The 21,610-nt window shown below is 36.3% G+C and overlaps 1 protein-coding gene across 1 annotated transcript; it reads right to left on the bottom strand.

The window, feature by feature from the left end:
• Nucleotides 1–19,639, bottom strand: LOC141843101 (putative lysine-specific demethylase SE14). The gene is given in 9 exon segments (XM_074731131.1): nucleotides 1–2,340; nucleotides 3,634–3,858; nucleotides 3,968–4,045; nucleotides 4,952–5,643; nucleotides 10,579–10,729; nucleotides 18,155–18,222; nucleotides 18,359–18,437; nucleotides 18,523–19,210; nucleotides 19,213–19,639. Coding segments are annotated over 9 exon segments (4,347 nt in total). The 5' UTR covers nucleotides 19,483–19,639; the 3' UTR covers nucleotides 1–244.
• Between the last annotated feature and the right edge of the window lie 1,971 nt (nucleotides 19,640–21,610).

Raw genomic sequence — 21,610 nt, forward strand, 5'->3', positions numbered from 1 at the left:
TTTCTATCTAGTAGACTTACAACAATGGGTAGAAGAGGCTTTCAAGAAATGAGAGAAGATAACAGAGACGAGTATAATGAAATGGTGGATAGAAGAATAATGGTACAATTAGTTCAATTGCCAGTGCAAAGAACATTGTGGAACAGCATCTCATACAACCAGGATCAGCCTGTACAGAGCTACAACAAAATTAAGTGAATTCCTAGAGTCTATGTAGAGAGTGTTTGTTTGATGAAATCAATGGCTATCCGGCAGATGGAGAAACATAATGCCCAGTTTTTCTTCGGTGGCGGCTGAAATCAGATACAAACCTGAATGTCTGTCCACAATCAGTGAACTTGCACTTGTAGGGGCGCTCTCCGGTATGGAGACGGATGTGTTCAGTCCTAGCCCATGCCCACTTGAAAGTCATGTTGCAGCCCTTCCCCTTCCAGGGGCACTCGAGTGGTCGATCATCCTTGTGAACACACTGATGATGATGTGCTGCATATCTATGAGAGCTAAATCTCTTCTTGCATCCCTCAATAGTACAACGGTTCCGTTTGTGAAGAGAAAGTTCTCGTCTCGTGCCAAAACTCATAGAACAGCCTTCGATATCACATTTCAAGGCCCTCCTCTCATCTTTTTTGACAAGAAAATTTCCAGGTCTTCTGCTTGGCTTGATTGTGGAACTCTTTTCCACCGTCAATGTGTCAGCCTTAGTTTCTACTTTAAGCTGAGTCCTTGGCCTTAGACCTTCACACGGGCCACGGATAAAGCAAGCGTGTCTATCTTCCTGTGTTGCCTGCGCATAATTTCTTTTCTTTCCACGCCTTACATACTGTATAAGATCAACTCTTGCTGGATATCTGTAGTCTAGTTGCTTATCTCTTTGTGGTAAAGAGATGCCTTCAGAAGTACAGCACTCTCTTGCATCTTCATTTCCTTCTTGTATCACAGAACTTTCAGCCACTGAGATGGGATCCATCTCTGCCTGTTTCGTTGACCCTTCATTCAGTATGTCAAAAGAACCAACCATATCGGTCAAAACAAACTGATCAGTGCAATTTGCGACATCTGAAACATCAACAACATGTTGAGTCATAGTCAAAGTCTCTTCCTGCAATTTATTACTATCAGTTTTGTTATTGTGAAGGAAGACATTTGAATTATCAGCACATTTAATTAGTTTGTTGTTTGAAGTTTCCTGAACACCTTTATTAAGCTGTATTTCAGGAAGAAGTAACTGATCTGACGATAAAGACCTACAGTTATCCTCTGAGTTCCCCAAATTTGTGCAACTACCAAGGCACCTTGCAGTAGTTTGTCCACTAGATGATTCCCTTTCAACAAATACTTCCTGATTGGCTTTGCCCGTGACACTGATTTCTATTAGAGCATAAGTTTCACCATCTGAATTAAGCACACAAGTTGGAGCTTTTGGTATAACAGAACTACCGAGCTTGTCTTTTGATTCTGCTTCTTTGACAGCTTGACCTGTTTCTAAACTCTCCGAATAATTATTGCAGGAACACACTATAGGGTCACAAAATGCTCCCTTACCATTAGAACTATTGGAGTGAATCTCTGGTGAGCCTTCACAACATTCAGCATTTCTATTATCAGCGCACAAGCGGCAGAAACTAGGAGCAACCTTACTATATTTCGTAACTTCCAGAATCACCTGATCAACTAGATGCCTTTGAGGATATTCAGCAATCAAGATAGGTATGTTATGCAAGTTTTCACCTGTACCACCTATCATTTGACCACTAACTTCGCTAGCAGCACCAGAATTTCTTCCATCATCACCACTAGAATCAGCCATGAGAGATTCACTAATAGTAGAATCTTTGGGTGTAGTATTGGAGGTAAACTTGTGTTTGGTAGTAATACCAATTGATCCAACTGTAGAGCCACGATGAACCGTAGTTATTTTCACAGAAGCATCTTTTGAGTTATTTCTATCCGATAGTTCATGCTTTAGAACATTTGCAGCATGTGATTTTGACTGGACAATACCAACTACCTTGTAGGGAGTGCGAGATTTTTTAGAAAGCCACTTGAGATTTGAAACTACTGACACAGGAGAAGGATCTGAGAAGATTCCACCCAAGGATAATGCAAGCTGGTCTTTATTTGAGGGCATCTGCTTTTTGAGCTTAACACAATATTTCAGATTTAGACCCAATTTCGATGTCCAATCGTTTCCGTCTTCATCATGCCCTTCCTCATCAATTGACATGTTGATTAAATCCAGATCAGATGGGGTCCCATTAACTAGTGGGACATCATCACAGTTCAACTGTATATTGATATCTTCGGCGATCGATAAAGCTAGAGCTTTCATTTTAAGGTAGTCTACAAAACCAAATTAATGAAATATCCATTTTTAAAGCATCATTGCAAGCTGTAACATTTGACAAAAGAAAAATAGACAGATGCGTTGGTTGATAATGAAATTATAAAATCAACAGGTATACCAATCACAACCAGTATGTCGTCAGCATAATCATTATCAAACTATGGTAGCCCCAATAATTTGGGGCAGGCTACGAAGGCTATATCACTAGTAGTACATATCAGTTAAAGGATCTTTTGTGACAGCTAATCATTAATTAAAGAGAAAATCTCCCTCGACCGCTTATCATTTATTAGAGCTACACCTAACTACTCTCAAATAGTATCATTTTTTATTTTATCTTTCTAATAACCCAAAACATTTATTTTAACATTTTGATCTCTTCAACATTAACTTATTATGTGTTATTTCCTAACTGTAAGGTTGGATTATATCAAAATCCTAAGAAAGTTCCCTTTATCCTAAGTGATCCTAACACACCATGGTCATACAGCACTTCGGAAGTTCCTCGACTTTATTAAACTGTTTATCTCTAATGATATTTCCTTCTTTTTGAATACCAAATTCAAGATGTTAATACTTGTAAGAATTTTACATCCATCTATCTTTGACTATTTCAATTCTTTTCTTAGTTTTCGAACTACTACAGTTCACATATTCAATTGTAATTATACTTAACTTTCAATTTCTAAAATTTTTCTTCAAATGTAATCTAATTGAATTTTCATTGATAATCCCAATGCCATCAACCATAACATAAACCAAAGGGGTTTATCTTGAATGTATTCGGTATGCCCATCCGGTACTAACAAAATAAGATAAAGACTTAATAGCTGATCCTCAATGTAAATTTACAGTTGTAGATGTAGGAAAATGATTTATCACACTCAGAACCATTACATCTTCCATGTAATCTATCATATCAAATTGTGTGCAAAGAACTTCTCCTAACTATCATTTTAAAACAGAAACACCTCCAACATATTAAGATCAGTCATACCAACATACATAGAAAATTTCTAACTGAATAAGTCGATGAAAATTTCCAAACAAATATATTAAAGGTTGTGTAATAGATAGCCATCCATTTAACAACTTTATCGCTAAGTCCATACATGTGTTCGCTTGCATGTCAACAGTTCAAGCTTATGAGAAAATAGCATGATAGGTAAAGCAGTATCCAATGAGAAAAGGTGAACAAAAAAATTAAAATCTAACAGTACTCTACTAGAAAAACTTCGAAATAGATGTACAAGGCAACATAAACAAATTCAAAGTGTATAGATGCACACCTGAATGGCATATAACAAGCAAATGAGCACCACCCTTGCATTGTAATAAGTTATCAGCCTCAAGAGCATGTTGTAAGCAGAAGATTCGTGGTCTTAGAAAACTACTGGACAAGTTCCATTTTGAAACCACACCTGAAGGACTCCTCATTGACATACCTAACTTGTCAGTCTTGTTGGATGAAATAGCAGCAAAACGGTCTGCCTCGTCGGTTTTGTGATCAACCTCTGCATTATTTTTCAGGAACATGTATAAGTGTTATGTGCTGCACAGGTTTCTACTCTACATCACAAAATTGTTGTCCATTCAGATTATCGAAGTTTGTTTTGTAAATACCTTGACTGTAAGTAGTCTGCTCTTGAACAGATGCATAACCTTTATCTTGCGGCCTCAATTCACATACTTGATTCTCCACTGCAAGAAGAAGCTGTTTATCTTCCTCATTGCCCAAATTACTAACGGACAGCAGAGACATGTCGAGTAGTTTTTCAATAGATGACTAGATCTACTCATCTCAACTTGATAACCAATCAAATCTAGCATGCAGTATGATGAAGCATCTCTGGCATCACTTAGGTTCTCAACGAGAGACACTTGCAGTGTTATCAGGATGTGAGTTGGCACTTGAATATAAATTACTTATTTTGTCAAGCCAGCATAGTTTTCTTCTTGAATTTTAAGTAACAAAACGAAAATTTAGCACCATTCTACATGAGAAATTGTATGTTATCTGCTAGCAACTTTATGAATCTACAGAAGTTGACTACACATAACAATACGACATGAATCTATAGTTGTTAATTGCACATGACAATTAACTCCAACATATTTGTACCGAACATCATTCTGCTTAATACAATGTATTCATCTCCACTGTAAATCCAATTTCAACTAGTATACAAATGCCGACAAAATATTCCATGCCATTCATTTCAAGATTTCAACATTGATGTATCACAGAGGTTGCAACAAGGCAATAAATTATGGCACATATTTTTGGCCTGAACATCATCCTATATCTTATAATGTTTTGTAACTTCTAAACCAATAAAAATTAAGTGAATGAGAAATTGACTGACAATAGAGCCTCCAGCTCATATCTGGCTGCTAAATGATCAGTCTAATATGTTGCAAATTAGATATTTTTCTAGCCAATGCTTAAATTTCTAAACAAGGATCCTGCAATGGAACACATACATGATACTACAAATTTTTAGCAACACAAAACTTTGTAAGTAGGCTGGGAAGATTCAGACTCATATGTAATAATATAAATAGTCTATAGAAAATGTAGATAAAGAAGATGGGAAAATATTTCACCTGAATCTAAATTCTGAACAGAGCAAGGCACAGAAGAATGGACATTCAGCTTCGGTGATTTGTCAAGCACTGTGTTGGATTCGTCAAAATTTGATGGAAAAAGCTTCATGCATGCCTTTTCAGAAGGCTGCAAAATTGCCATAAATGGGTAGCCAAGAATTCCGCAGGCAACACATGCCAATGATCCAGAGTCAACATTAAGACCATATGGTAGATCAACTTCATCAAAATCCTTGTTATCCATTGCTTTGACCTGAGAATTAATCCAATCAGCTTGGGAAGCATTCTCAGAAGCCTCAGCAGACATAACGCAAGGAGATGAAGTTCCGGCAAGATTAGAAGTTGATTCATGAGTATCCTGTGTACAGCAAGTGTCTCCTTCATGGTCAAATGAAAGTGTACCCCTTGATTCATAGTCTCTTTGAATTCCACAACCATCATCAGTTGGCTTACATTCTTTGGGCGGCAATGGAGAAGATTGTAGTGGGGCACTTGGGCAAGCAGAAGGCAGCGACTCTGGTTCCCACAAGATAACACTGGAGATTGCTGCTTTTGAGAGAAGTGCAAATAATAGATTACTTTCACTCATCATATCTTCTAAAAATGCCTTCTTTACCAGGACTTCTTTCTCTTCTCTCCTACGGTCTCTCAGACGTGAACTACGTCCTCCAGGTAATAGTTCTCTAGGGACACTGGCATTAAAACCACCAGATTCAAACTGGAGAAAAAACTAAAATTTGGTGCTCACTCATTCAAAAGTATGGACACCAATAATGGAGGAAATAAAGAAAGAAAATATCACAGCTTTAGTTTGCCTTATGTCACAAGTATACGAGCAGTGTAGTCATAGAAACTTAAAAACAGTGTCCTTTGTGTAAAATTTTTAGTCTAAATCACCAATTGAAAACTTTAAAGAAATTCAAAAGAAAAAATGATGAGAAACACAAAACACCTCTGGGAATCAACATATAAAACAATAATATAAGTTGCATCACCTTGAAATACTTCATATTTGTGTTCATTCACCATATAAGCTGACTCTTGCAAACCCATAGAATATTTTTTTATTAGGGAATAAGTTTAAAAATCTTTTTTTAAAAAAAACTTGAATAATATGTAACTATACATAATATGTTAGTAAAAACATTTGCCATGTTCAATGAAATCTTTCTCAAAATCATTCAAAACAGAATAAATAACTTAATCAATACCATGGACTCCGATACAGTGTTAACTTTATAAAAGAAAATCTGTAACTACAAATAATAAAAGTTTGAAGTATTAGATTACTGGTATTTTTTATGAAGCCTTAGGAATGAGTAACCTCGTTCTAAAAATATAAATAAAGTTTACACAATCCCAATTACATTCACTTATGTTTTCTAACAAATACTAGCTGAAAACTTGTAGAAATAAGTGGTTGGCCAGCAGCAAGTCTCCGACATCAGATAGTAACTATTTTGGTAATTAACATCATATATGGGAAAGGACAAAAGGTCCTGTTGATTCTACCAAAGAATACCAGAAATTAGGAGAAAAAGACGGCGGAAATATTATTAATCAGCAAAAACTGTCTCAAAACAACTAAACAGATGCTTAAATAAACCCTAAACCCTAATCAAAAGACAAAAATACTCTTAAACCTCAAAAATAAAAAATTATTATAAATAATAAAAAAATATTCGAAGCCTCCTAACAAGCACTAAATGATGTCTGATGGGCCCGAAAGTGGTCAATTACGAGTAAACCCTGATAAGTATATAGATCTTTGAAAGAGTTCCGTTTAGAAACTGACCATGCCTCGTTCTGATATCCGAGTCAAAAGTTATGACCGTTGAAAGTTTGCTCTGATGTTTCCGCATCATTCTCTCCAAGGTAGAGAAAATTCATCTTCGAATTATTGGCCACGTCATCATCAGAAGAATCACCATGGAAAGGAATCAAATGTTTCACATTAAAAACATCAACTGTGCAAATATGACTAGGCAGCTTCAAACGATACGCATTGAGGTTTATCTTTTCAACAATCTCAACCGGACCAATCTTCTTGACTGCTAATTTGTTTGTTATACAAAACTGCCCACACGAAGTCACCAACATCAAACTCCAAGTGTCGGCGCTTTTGGTCCACTTTGTGTTTGTACTTTGAATTAGAGAGTGGACAGATGTTCATGTATTGTTTTATGGACCTCCTGGAAAGGGTTGTGTGTAACTCAAAAGACTATGAAAAATCTGGAAGTACTAAGATTGGCGCTTTTGTAGTCATTCTTTAATCAATCGAAAGATGACTTTGCCTAATCAATCCATACAAACTTGCTGCCCTTCAAGCAATTTGTTATAGGAGCCATGATGTTGCTGAAGGAAGCAATGAAACACTTGTAAAATGAGGCCAGCCCATGAAAACTTCTTGCTTCTGTTAAGGTCGACGGTGTAGGCCAATCCTTTACTGCTTGAACCTTATTTGTCAACTTCCAAACCCACTCCCGAAACTATATATCCTAAAAACAACACTTTGGGGGCCATAAACACACACTTCTTCATAGCAATATAAAATTTTTTCCTGCGTAACACACCAAAAACTTCTCCACATGTTGTAGATGTTGTTCTAGAGTCGCACTATATATCAAAATATCATCAAAATAAATCACAACAAATTTACCAATGAACAACCGCAATAACTGATTCATCACACACATAAAAGTACTAGGGGCATTAGATAACCCAAAAGGCATCACGAGCCACTCATATAGCCCCTCCCTAGTTTTAAAAGTTGTCTTCCATTCATCCCCGGCCTAATATGAATTTGATAATACCCACTTTTCAAATCCAATTTGATGAACATAGTTGATCCACTAATCTGGTCGATTAAATCATCTAAACGAAAAATGGAAAAACAGTACCTAGCAATGATTTTATTGATGACTCTGCTATCCACGCACATATGCCAAGATTCATCCTTCTTTGATGTCAAAAGAGCAGGTACAACACAAGGACTCATGCTTTCCCTTATATGACCCTTAACCAGCAAATCTTCCACTTGTCGCCGCAATTCTTCATGCTCACGCAGACTCATCCTGTAATGCTATCTGTGAGGTAGATAAGCTCTCGGCTCCAAATCCATATGATACTGAATATCCTATGAAGGAGGCAGTTGACCGGGTAACTGTTTAAGAAAAATATCACTAAACTCTGTAATCAATGAAGTCACTAAGTCTAAAATAGTGCAAGGTTCAAACACCTTCTTGCCCATCAACATATGCCCCTTTTCTACCTTTTGCAACTCCTTGTCCAACGGAGCCATAGATGATAAAGTTGACACCTTACCTGTAGGTTTTAGTTGCTCCGCCGCTTGTCTACCAGTAGTAGCACAATTTTGGCTCCCTCGAACATAAAACTATAAGTATTAGCTCATTCATCATAATGCACGTCCCTATCATACTGCTAAGGTCTACCCAACAATAGGTGGCAAGCATCCATAGACACTACATCACACCAAACATCTTTATATTTCAGGCCAATAGAAAAACAAACAAAAGCCCTCCTAGACATCGATACCACTCCGCCTTTCTTAAGTCATGCCAATTTATAAGATTTAGGATGATGCTCCATTTGAATATTTAATTTCTGTATAGCTTCGGCCGACACAATATTTTCACAACTTCCAGCATCAATCACCAAACGACATACCCTGCCAAGGATGGTACATATCAACTGGAAAATATTACTTCGTAGCCAATCATCATCCACTACTGATTTTGGCGTTAAACAACAATGTCGAACCACTAATGCCGATTCGACATCTCCTTCCAAAAACACTTCATTAATAACCTCACAAATTATCATTCTCAACAAATAATGTCTTTTTCCTATAGCCTTCTTGCACTCCGATAGTCTGTGCCCGATCTCTCCACAACTGAAACACCGTATCCCGCCACCGCTACCACTTCCTTTATTAAATTGGCCAACACCTTCGTCGACACCTTTGTTACCAATCCCAGCAACAACACCACTAGGTCCTCCACCCGCCGTGTTCGTAGGAAAAAATCTGCTACTACATCGTATATGTTTTTCCACCAACACTAATCTCTGGTGTGCAACAGACACAGAAACGGGGTCAAACATATTCACTGTATCCTGAATCTAATATTTCAATTCCCCAATATATCGTGCCACCAACTGATCTTCCATTTCTTGTATTTCGTTCCTGGTGATTAATTAGAAAAATTAGGTGGTATATTCATCCACGGATCGAGTGCTTTGCTTTAAATTCTGTAACTTTTGATACATTAATTGTTGAAAATTGTACGACAAAAGGTTGCTCGCATATGCTTTATCTTCTCCCACGTGGACATTTTGGCCTTAGTCAGTTTTGGGTCAATTTCAGTTGATGCCACCATGTTGTTGCTCTTTCACACAATCTAGTCACAACCATGGGCACCCACCTACTTTCTGGCACCTCTTTAAAATCCAGAATTTCTTCTATAGAGGCTAGCTAGCCCAAAAACTCCTTAGATTGTAGGCTGTCATGAAACTCCAGAAATTCAATTCTCATACCCATCTCCCAACACCTGCGATCCTCCTCTACTACTGCTCTACGTCGCCTGCGGGGAGCCTCCTCTTCATAAGCATCCTCACCGTCACTCCCCTCCACATCTAAATTTGTCCGGTGATGTCGTTGGACCAGATTCCCTGTATTAGATTTCCCATCATAGCCGTCATCCTCTCAATAAGCTATTCCATGACCCCTTCCAACCGTTCATCAATCATCTCTCGAACCCGCTACTCCATATCACGTTCATAAACGTTGTCAACTGTCTCCTTGAGGGTATGATAACACAAGATCAGTTCAGCTCTGATACCAACTGACGTAGCAGAACTATTGAATCTGTAGATTCTCGCACGAATACCGGCACCACCCTTCTCAAACCTATTGATTCTATAGAAGAATACAAGGAATTAGGAAAAGCACTCGTCGCTTCTCGAAGAAGACGGAGGAAATATTATTAATCAGTAAAAACTAGCTCAAAACAACTAAACAGATGCTTAAATAGACCCTAACTCCTAATCAAAAGACAAAAATACCCTTAAACCCTAAAAATAAAAAATTATTATAAATAGTAAAAAAATATATGTTCAGAGCCTCCAAAAAGGCATTAAACGATATCTGATGGGTCCGAAAGTGACCGGTTATGAGTAAACCTTGAAATGAATATAAATCTTTAAAAGAGCTCCGTTTATTAACCAACCGTGCCTCGTTCTGATACCTGAGTCAGAAGCTATGATCTCCGGAAGTTTGCCCTACCATTTCCGCATCATGTCCGATATCTAATTTTCTAAAGACAATTACATGGTCAATGGGGAAGAGTATTAGATGTGTGACATGAGCATAGAGGGCTTAAAAATAGAAACAGATACCCACTTATTCAAAAACAATTGGCATCAATCTAAGATATTGCTAAAGACCTGGTCAAACAATACTTCCTTAACTATAGAACTAGCCAACATAAAGTAGTTCGTCAGAGTAAATTCACATTTCCCTCACATGCAAGGAAATGCAGATATGAAAGAAGAAAATTAGTCCAATTCAAACTCTCCAAATTGCACCTCGACAAACATAAAGAACTAACCTAGAGACAAAAGATATTGATAACAAATACAGCAATTGTTGATGGGAGAGCATGGGAAGAAAATTCATTGCTGCCCTTCGCACTGCAGCCTCTTTTGCCACTGTTAACCATTTTGGAGTTGCAAAATTGGCAGCCTCACCGCAATTGAATCCTGTTAGTGCAACAATGATAACAGAACTAAATGAGACAGTAAATATAGACGCAAGAAAAGATAAGCATAACCTCAAAAATGTAAAAGCTTTTTAATTAAACAATATATTGTCTCAATAATAGGATAAATGAACATAAAACTATATTTGATTTGCAAAATATCTAAGAAATAATACTATATAGCAGATAGTGTAAGACATCAGATGTACTAAAAACATCAAACCCAATGTAAGAAGAGCTGATGCAACTTTTATAAATTAAGGAAAATATTGACATCATGAGGCAATAAATGAGATTGAATTTGTTTTTAAATTTAAGTGCTAATCTATGTAATTCTATTCAGTTAGGAAAGCAAGTCAGCAAGAGGAACTTCAAGAAAATTTTGTTACCCTTCCTATAGGTGTAACATTCATTCCTCATGAGTGTGTAGGATTCCTAACAAGAAAATACCTATAGCATCAGATGCACTAAAACATCAAGCCCAATGTAAGAATAGCTGATGCAACTTTTCTAAATTACGGAAAACATTGGCATCATGAGGCGATAGATGAGATTGAATTTGTTTTTAAATTTGAGTGCTAATCTATGTAATCCTATTCAGTTAGGAAAGCAGGTCAGCAAGTGGAATTTAAGAAAAATTTGTTCTATATGGACTCTTTCTATAGGGTGTAACATTTGGGTGTGTAGGATTCCTAACAAGCAAATACCTATAGCATCAATGCACTAAAACATCAAGTCCAATGTAAGAAAAGCTGATGCAACTTCTCTAAATTATGCAAAACATTGACATCATGAGGCGAAAATGAGATTGAATTTGTTTTTAAATTTAAGTGCAATCTAGGTAATTCTATTCCATTAGGAGAGCAGGTCAGCTAGTGGAACTTATGAGAAAATTGTTATATATGGACTCTTTCTATAGGGTGTAACATTCACTCCTCATGGGTGTGTAGGATTCCTAACAAGCAAATACCTGTAGCATCAGATGCACTAAAAATGAGATTGAATTTTATTTTAAATTTGAGTGGAATCTATGCAATTCTATTCCGTTAGGAAAGCATGTCAGCGAGTGGAACTTTAGGTAAGAAAATGTTGTTCTATATGGTGTAACATTCATTCCTCATGGGTATGTATGATTCCTAACAAGTAAATACCTATAGCATATATCTTAAACATCTTATTTCCTGTATGAGGAAGAAGAAAATGCAAGAACTGGCATATTATTAATCATGGAAAAATTCCTGATATAGATGCAGCTACAGAGATCTTATACTGTTATTGAGCTATGCAAGGCCATACCAAGCAACACCAACAACAACAATAAAATCTTTATCCCATTAACTGGAGTCAGCTATATGGATTCTCCTATGCCATTGGATTTGATCCTCTACTATATCCTCATCTATATTTAAATTTATTTTATTGCTGCAAATTAAATTTTCTTTGGTTTCTTTTTCTCAATTAATGTGTATATTTGTCATGGTTTTACATCGCCTAACTAGGGTATTTATAATGGTCATCCATACCATCTTAATGCATTTCTTAGAGTTTTTATTCAATAGGTGTAACCTTGATTTTCTCTTTAATATTTTTATTTCTTATCTTGTCCATTCTCATATGTCCATATATCCACTTTAACATTCTCATCTCTACAATTCTCATCTTCTTCTCATGTGTTCGATTCATAGCCCATCATTCAACTCTATATAATAAAGCAGATCGTAAAACTTCCTATTAAACTTTAGAGAGACCTTACAATCATAAAGAACATCTGATGTCTTCTTCCATTTTAACTATCTTGTTTGTATCCTACATCCTTTTGCCAAAGCAATCCTAGATACTTAAAACTCCTATAACTCGTCATCTCCTACGTAAACAATTGTCTTATTACATCTACTACTATTAAACTTAAACTCTAGTTTTTACTCTACTGAGCCTAAAACCTTACAGTTTCCCTTCAAAATTCAAACTTAGCATTTACTCATTCACATGTCTTATCAATCAAAATAATACATATACAAACAATATGCATCATGATAACGTGTATTGGATGTTTCCGATGAGTTCATCCATAATTGATGTAAAAAGATATAGACATAGAGTTGATCCTTGATGTAACCCTATCTTTATAGAAAATATTTGATTAATCCACCTGCAGTCTTCACTATTATCATTACATCCTCATACATATCCTTAATTGTTTCAATATAGGTTACACTAACACCATTCATTTCTAGAATTTTCCACATAATTTCTCTTGGCGTTCTGTCATAATTTTTTTCTAGGCCAATAAATACCATGTGTGAGGTGTTCCCTTGAGACTTCTTGTTCTAATACTTTTTAATCAATTTCTTGAGAAAATATATAAGTTCTAACATCGATGTTTCATGCATGAATCCAAATTAATTTTCGATCAACTTGGTCTCCTTAATTTTTTTCTATCACTCTTTCCTAAAATTTTTAATCAGCCGTATCATTATATTCTCATACATATTCTTAATTGTTTCAATATAGGTTACACTAACATCATTCTTTTCTAGAATTCTCTACATAATTTCCTTTGACATTTTGTCATAAATTTTTTCTAGATCAATGAATAACGTGTAAGGTTTTCCCTCGAAACTTCTTTTTCTAATACTTTTTAATCAATTTTTTAAGAAGATATACAAGTTCTAACGTCAACGGTTCATGCATGAATTCAAATTAATTTTCGATCAACTTAGTCTCAATTTTTTTCTATCACAATTTCCTAAAATTTAATAGTATGACTCATTAGTTTAAAGCCCCTATAATTCACATAATTTTGTATCTCTTTTGTTTTTATACAAGGACTAGAATATTTACCAACCATTAATCATTTTCGATATTGTATTCGATACCCTACTTCTGCTTCCTTAGACACTTCTATACCTCTATTAAAATATCATCCGATCCATTCACTTTTCCATATCTCATTATTTTTATATAATTATGTGAAGTTTATTTATAACATTTGATTAAAACTTTAAACATTAAATATTATTTTTTATATTTGGTATGATAAAATCCTAAATAAAAAAATTATTGGATTAAGTGAAATAATTTAAAATTTTATCATTTAATTTTAATTTTAATTTTAATTTTTCTGTTCTACATAATTATAATTAGTAGAGTAGACAAAAAATTTTAAAAAATATATATTTTAAAGTTACAAAACTTATAACACGGAAAAATCTTACATGTTAAATACTAAACTAAATTTTTTTAAAAAAATTAAATATAAAATTAAGTAAAATGAATTAATATTTTTATAATTAAGGAAAAGATAATTTATGTTTGAATAAAGTTTATCAAGCAAATATGGTGATTATGATCATGTGGATTCAAACTGAACTCGATTTGGATTTAATTTGGTTTATTTAAAACTAAAATATATCTAGGATAAATTAGTAATTAGGTTAGTTGTATTTTTTATTAGAAATTATTTAGTTATTTAAATAATTAGGTGACATTTTCTTTTTCTTTCTCCCTTCCCCTTTCTCTTTTTGCTCATAGCCTGCGCGTCCCACCCACACTTGTGGTTGCTCGATGTTTGCGTTCGCCATCTGGCCACCCGCACGATCACCCGCTGCTCCCCTTCTCTTTCATTTCACTCCCTTAGCCTACATGCATCTCACCCACAATCACGTGTGACCTTAATGATCACCCACCACTTGCAATCGCTAGCCGGCCGCCCATAGTCGCCCATCGTCTACCGTCCACGACCACCTATTGCCTAAAGGCCCCACAACGCCCGCCTCCTATTGCAGCGACTACACTTGCTATGATCATGCCTCGCACCCTCTCTCTCCCTAGTAACTTCTTCCTCTCCTCTCTTTCGAATTTTCTTCCTTATTTTTTCCCTCTACTTTGGTCTCTCTTGCTTTGGTGAGTGTTTCACGTACCGGTTGGCAAGCGAAAATATAAATTTTGGCCATGACGACCGACATGACTCGACACTTCAAACACTAATTGGACCACTTTTAAACATTGGGCACGTGCAACAAGTGAAGGCTCAATAATGACCTTTCTTAAGGGCAATATGAATCGGCTATGGAAGAGTGGCATAACTTATAGATGCAGATACAATCATGAGGGCAAGGATGATGAGGCAAAGAAGAAATAGTAAAGGCAACCATAAGTAAAAGGATGAGGTGAAAAAAATGTGCAACTTAGGTTATAATTGAGGTAGTGAAATGAGTCCTGCTCTAAATAATATATATTAAGGAAAGAGGTATTAAGATAATGAGGTAAACCAGACATGGTTTTAAAAGGCACATAGAAACAATCTTCAGTTGAGCCAATGCATAATGTGTACATAGTACGGAGCCATATACCTAAGTAACAAAAATGTTTATGTATCATCTATAATATAATAAATAAAACTTATTAAACTATACAATTAATATAAATAAAAAACCTATATTTATTACTTGAAAATTAAATCAATCACCATAACCATTCCACACATTTCATAAAATATATTTTGTATACAAATATTTGGCATGTGAGTCTAAGCAAATCATATAAACACAAAGCACAGATACATTACATTGTCCACTAACCAACAACCAAGTCTCTATCCCACTAAGTGGGATCGACTATAAGGATCCTCCTACGTCATTAGGCTCGATTCCCTAATATATTCATATCTATATTTAACCAAGTCTTCTTTGATCTTCCTCTTCCTCTATTGATGTGCATATTTATATTTGTCATGGACTCATAACCTAACTAGGACATCTATTGGACACCAAAGTATATGCCTATATCATCATAATGTGTCTCCCAGAATTTTTCCTCAATAGGCACAACTTCAACTTTCTCTTTAATATTCATATTTTTTATTCTGTCCATCCTTCCTCACATGATTGCACATCCACCTTAATATCCTCATCTCTGTAACTCGTCTTTTGCTCGTATGCTCATTTCATAACCTAACATTCAGATTCATATAACATGCAAGTCTAACTATCATTTAACTTCCTTTTAAATTTTAGAACTACCTTACGATCACAAAGAATAACCCGACGTCCTCTTCTATTTTAATCATCTTACTTGTATCATATGTAAAGCATCTCTATCAACCCCTCCATCCCAAGTACTTGCTCTTAGTTACAAGTAATTTGTTGTCTCCTAACATAACAATTGTCTTTCTATGTCTAATACTATTAAACTTAAATTCTATAAATCGGTCTTTACTCTACCAAATCTAAAACATTTTACTTATAGTGTTTCCTATCAAAATTCAAACTTAATATTTACTCCTTTATGTATCTCATCGACTAAATAATATCATCTATAAACAACATGCACCATGGTCACCATGGCAAAGTGTCTTGATGTATACAATGAATTCATCCATGACTAGTGTAAAAAAGAACCTAAACGATACATAAAATATGCTTCTTATTTAGCTATTTAATAAGACTAGTTTAATAATTATTATTAACTTAGACTTACAAAGTAGGAATTGATTTTCATAATCATTATCCTATCATTAAGAAGACACAATATGAACCCTCAACGCGGCAAAAGCTTTTGCAAACAATGGAATTTTTATTTATCTAGTAATAAGAAAACAAATATTAACTAATTATACTAACATTTATTTTTGTAATATGAATATTACTTATGTGCACGTGATGGAGACAAGCGGTAGTCTCCTCTAAAAGCTTATAAACACATAAATAAAGATTCCAAAACTCAATTTTTAATTTGACATACTTTGAAAAATAATGAGCCTATTTGGGAAATGTTGTAACGCTCAATAGTTCCAAGTTTAAAAGTCGAAGTGTTTGGAAGTCGAAGAGTATGCGCTATAAAGTCCTACAATTCCTATCAATTTTAATGTTTTTTAATTTCCAATGTTTAGGAATTGGAAGGTCAACTAAGAGTGTCAATGAATTCATTATGTTTTCTATGTTAAAGAGTTCTAGCACTAGAAATATGTATTGTTGTATATTACAAAACTAGAATATAACATAGAATCTGAATTTTTTTAATAATTTTCCAAATTGCGTGATGCAATCCCCCTACAATGTGATGGCTAAGATTCAATCTCTCTTCTTATGTTGTATCATATTCTGTATTAAAGCCTAAGCTAATATGTCTATAAAATCCAAGAGAAGTTTTAGAGGAAAGTTGACTGATAGTCAACAAGATGAGATATTCACATGATAGAACAACTTAATGGCATGCAAATCATCTGAACAATGTTGAAGCCCTACTTTCTCAATCTAAAAGTGTTCGAGCCAAGGGAGTAAGGAGAAGCATCTCGAGCAAACAACCTAAATCAAGAGGCTTTCTAATACTTCAACAACAACAAAGTGGACTAGAGGATTCCTTGAGATAAAGAACAATTATCAAAATGCTATTGGAGCCAAATTTCGAAGGAAAAGTGGATCCCAATTTATTTGTTGATTGGCTTGCATCAATAGTTGAATATTTTAATTGGTAGGACATCATAGATGATCAAAAAGTAAGGTTTGCTCAAATAAAGCTCATGGGTTTAACAAAGATATGGTGGACATTAATTAAAGCAGACATAAGAAGTATAAGACAACCACCATGCAACTCATGGCAAGAGATGAAGGCTAAGCTACGAGAGAAGTATATTTGTAGTTGTAGCTGGATATATGGAGTAGTTCAATGAGTTAAAGATAAGGAGTTCAAGATTCGCAACAAACTCTTGAAAGGTATAAGGATAAAACCAGAAATAGAAGAGAATTATTAAAGCAGCCATTTCACAACCAAGAACAAACTTTTCAAGTGGTATTGGATATGGAGGAGTACTTGGGTATTCATTTGATAAGAAGCTTGGAGTTTCAACAATAGGTTCGATGAACAAAAGTATCCATGAAACCAACCGGCAAGCACCAGCAAGCAAGAGGAGGATTTGTAACCCATTTAATTAGCAAAGTGAATCTAAACCACCTTCAAAACCATTCAAGTTTAAAACAAGGGCAATACATGTTTCAAGAGTCAAGAGTGCTTACAATTGTCTACATTTAAGTGGCAGACGAAGATCATGTAGAAATCTAACCAGAATAATATAATATAGTTTTCGGATGCTTTTTCAACTATAGTATACTTTTTCAATTGTTTTTCCGATTTTGAGCCTACCTATTATATCAATCAAATATTGTCGACATTTAGGTTTTTGGCCAAATATTGATACCGATACCTATTCCACAAAATATGGTAAGATCTCACAATATGTAAATGCAGTTTGTATCTTCTTGATAAGTTAAATGAGGCATAATTTAAAAGTTAAAAGAAAATTTCTTAATTTAAGGGGAAAAAATCAGAAACATTACATCTTAGTCATTATTAGAGACAGTATGTAATAGTTTACAATATTTAACAAGAACTAATAGCTCTCAGAATTATATTAAAAAAAAAAACTTACCGTGGCTAAAGCCTATATGATAAGCCCTTGGAAATGTTACAACGAATTCACCAGGACGTTGCACTAACCTAAACAGTAACAATTGATACTTTTAGTTTATAATAGAATTTTAAACAGAAAGAAACTTTTACAAGATACCCAGTGAAACTATGATAAGACTAGAGTCATAAGCAGATGTTCAATTATCAAGGATCAGAGTTTTACCGGCAGCATGGTACTCCCGCTACCACCAGAATTTCTGGGGATAGCAATGTCGTTTTCTCACCCAACATAATTAGAGAAGCTGAAACAAAAGAAACAAGTAAACAATTGACCTTATCCACTTGTCAAAGTGCACAATCATGTGGAAAGTTAATGTGCAAGCCTACCAAGCCTATCCATGCTTCCTCCATAGCCCTGGATACGAACAATCTCCTCTAGCATGGCTGCATGATCCCCAGGAATCGCATACCAAGTTTTTGGGGAACCCATGTGGAGAAAGTTCAAGCTATGCAGCTCATGATCCTCAACATGCCATGCGAACCAACTGAACAACATCCCAATATACACCATAGGTGAGGTGACTCCTGGCACTTCGTCAGGCATAAACCTAGTGAGAGAGCCAGGTGACCGAGCAATAACTTGGAGATTCCATGGGCTATTGGTTAGCTTCCATCCAGAGTCATTCATGCCCTCTTGTTCCCCAGATGCTTGTGGGCACATGCGTTTTGGCTCCTGGATGCTCCTCTTATCGAACCCTTTTTTCTGCTTTCTTCGACAGTGGAGGTAGACCGGTTCCTCAGGCACACCAAACCCGGAACCTGGTACATCGTTGGCATACTCTACAGAGATGGGTTTTTCTGCAGCAGCTTTCCAAAAGAGGGTCTCAATCAACAGAGGGTCGACTTCCTTGAAACCAGCGAGCTGGGTGCGGGCAAATGCCTTGGACTTGGCCTCGAAATGGTCCAGAGTGTAGAATTCGCCGCTCTGCCAGACCTGCTTCTGCACTGGGAGCGGGCGGCCACGCTTCGCCCCGAGCTCCTGGCACCGGCTGGTGAAGACGGCGGACTGAGCAAGGGGGAGGGGGAGGGGGAGGGGGAGGGGGATGAGGAAGGCGGCCGCGGACGATGGGGATGGGTGGAGAGGGTGCGGTTGAGGTTGGCGAGAACGTACTTCTTGGAGGGCCGGGGCAGCGGCGGAATGACTTTGCAGATGCCGAAGGCGGAGGCCTCGCGCTCGATGCGGGAGATGAAGGCGATCGGGTCGGCGAACTCCGTCTCCGTGGGGCGGTACTCCGGCGCCAGGGGCAGGTTCTTCAGCCAGGCTGCGATCTCCGCCGGCTCCGCCATGGAAACCCTCCCTTCCAACCTCCTCCGCAAGAACCCTAGCGGCGACGAGATCAAGGGCGGAGAGGATCTACGAGGAAGGGAGATTGAGAGTGCGGCATCGAGCGAGGAGGAACGGGGTGGCGCTGCTGCTGGTGCTGCTGGTGCTGCTTCTGCCCTAGTTTTGTTGGAAGATTGGTGCCGACATGATCGCCAAGCGTGGTAACTATATCTATCTCCTCGTGTGTTGAACCGACTGCCAAGATCTACTGTTGTCGACCGATACACAGACTGCTACAGCCAAAGGGAAATTCACAGACTTTTTTTTTTAAGTTTGTAAAGCATTATTTATAATAAAAAAAATTTGCTTGTTAAGAGGATGGTGATCAATTTTAAAATTAAAATTAAATCCAGGACATATATTGAATTTTATCTTTAGGATTTAGGATTTTAGGGTTTAGGATTTAAGGTTTAGGATTTAAGATTTAGGATTTAGGGGTTTGATCGGCCATTGATTTTAAAATCGAACGACCTAGATTTTCGTCATAAAAAGTCTATTCCCAATTAAGAGGATTGACCAACCTTTTATCCTTGAAGATGTTTATTTTATTTTTAAAATTATTTTAATTCAAAATATTTATTTTATAGATGCTTCTAGAGCTGTCAAATGGGCTAACTCATTATGGAACGGATCAACCTATTAAAAATCCATCACATGACGGAGCGAGACGGGTTGACTTACCAACTTAAACAAATTAAGAAATCTTCTATTCAAGACGGATTGCAGGTTAGATGGGTCAACCCACGGACTTATCAAAAAAATAAAAAAATATTAAAAATTTTAAGTTTGGATTATAGTTTAAATTGATCAAGTTGAAATTTTTAAACTTGAATTATAATTTAGACGGATAAGCTCACTAATTCATTGAATTTTCTACTTCATTTTAAAATTTAAAATAAATAAATAAATTTTCTTAACCCGTGGACCAACTCACGGCAGGTCACGGGCCTAAGCGGGTCAATCCATTTGAACTCATTTTAAAATAATTGATAAAATTTCAACCAAATCTACCTAAATTGCTTGACGAGGTGGGTCAACTCAACGGACTCAACTCAAATTGACGACTATAGACGCTCCTTCAATAATTTTATTTTAAAAATACTCTTTAATTCAATATTATTATAGCAATCTAGAGAATTTCTCACTAAATGTTTTAGAAGCTCGAACGTTTAAGAAGATTTAGGATTTTTGAGTTACCCAAGTTAAATGTTGGATGATAGTGATCAACTCTAGAGAATTTCTCACTAAATGTTTCATAAGCTCGAACATTTAAGAAGATTTAGGTTTTAGAATTTCTCACTAAATGCTTCATTAGAGAATTTCTCACTACAAGTTAAAATGAAAAGGTTCAACATTATTAGAGTTGATGGAGGTCCTAGTAGTGGTGGTCGATTGGGTAGAAAGTTCGATATTAGGTGTTGGTGTCGATATGAGTTTTGGCCTTGAGGCTTTTAGAAATGAAGTTTGTTCTTGTTGAGATCGTCTTGTGGACCTATCACCAGCCATGCAACACCCATATAGACACCGTGAGGAGGAAGAAGAGGGTGAGCTCCGGGACCTGCAAGCACCAACACAGTAAAAAGGAAGGCTAGGGGTGTCTCTGGCTCGACCACTCCTACGCTCAAGTTAGTCACTGAGGAGGAAGAAGGAGAAACAACTTGCAAAAAGAAGCGGGTTTGAAGATTGTGTTATTGCGTACCTGTGCCTGTAATACCAGAAGGTTATATAGACAGAGAGGGGAAAGAATTATACCAACTTGTCTTATCGTTAATTAAGGTGAATCTTTGTGCAGTGAGATTTTGTCAGAGAAGACGTCTTTCGTTAATTAAGGGGAATATTGCGCAACAGATCTAATCAAAGGAGATATCCTGTCAGGATGGAAAACATCTTGTCGCGCATTGGAATGTCCCCTCATTATCATAGCTTGCATCATTGGAGTGTCATGTCTCATAACTTCTTGACGGTGGTGATGTGACTGTATGACAGATTTGATTGTGACTGACTGAGAGATTTGGCGGGCTAGGAGAGAAGGACTGAAATATGCACAACTTGAGTATAGGAGCAATGGGCTTGGTGAGGCTCGTAGAACTG

The sequence above is a fragment of the Curcuma longa genome, chromosome 12 (assembly GCF_044706935.1).
Source record: "Curcuma longa cultivar G26 ecotype Majalengka, Jawa Barat chromosome 12, ITB_CL_G26_1.1, whole genome shotgun sequence".
Classification (NCBI taxonomy): Eukaryota; Viridiplantae; Streptophyta; class Magnoliopsida; order Zingiberales; family Zingiberaceae; genus Curcuma; species Curcuma longa.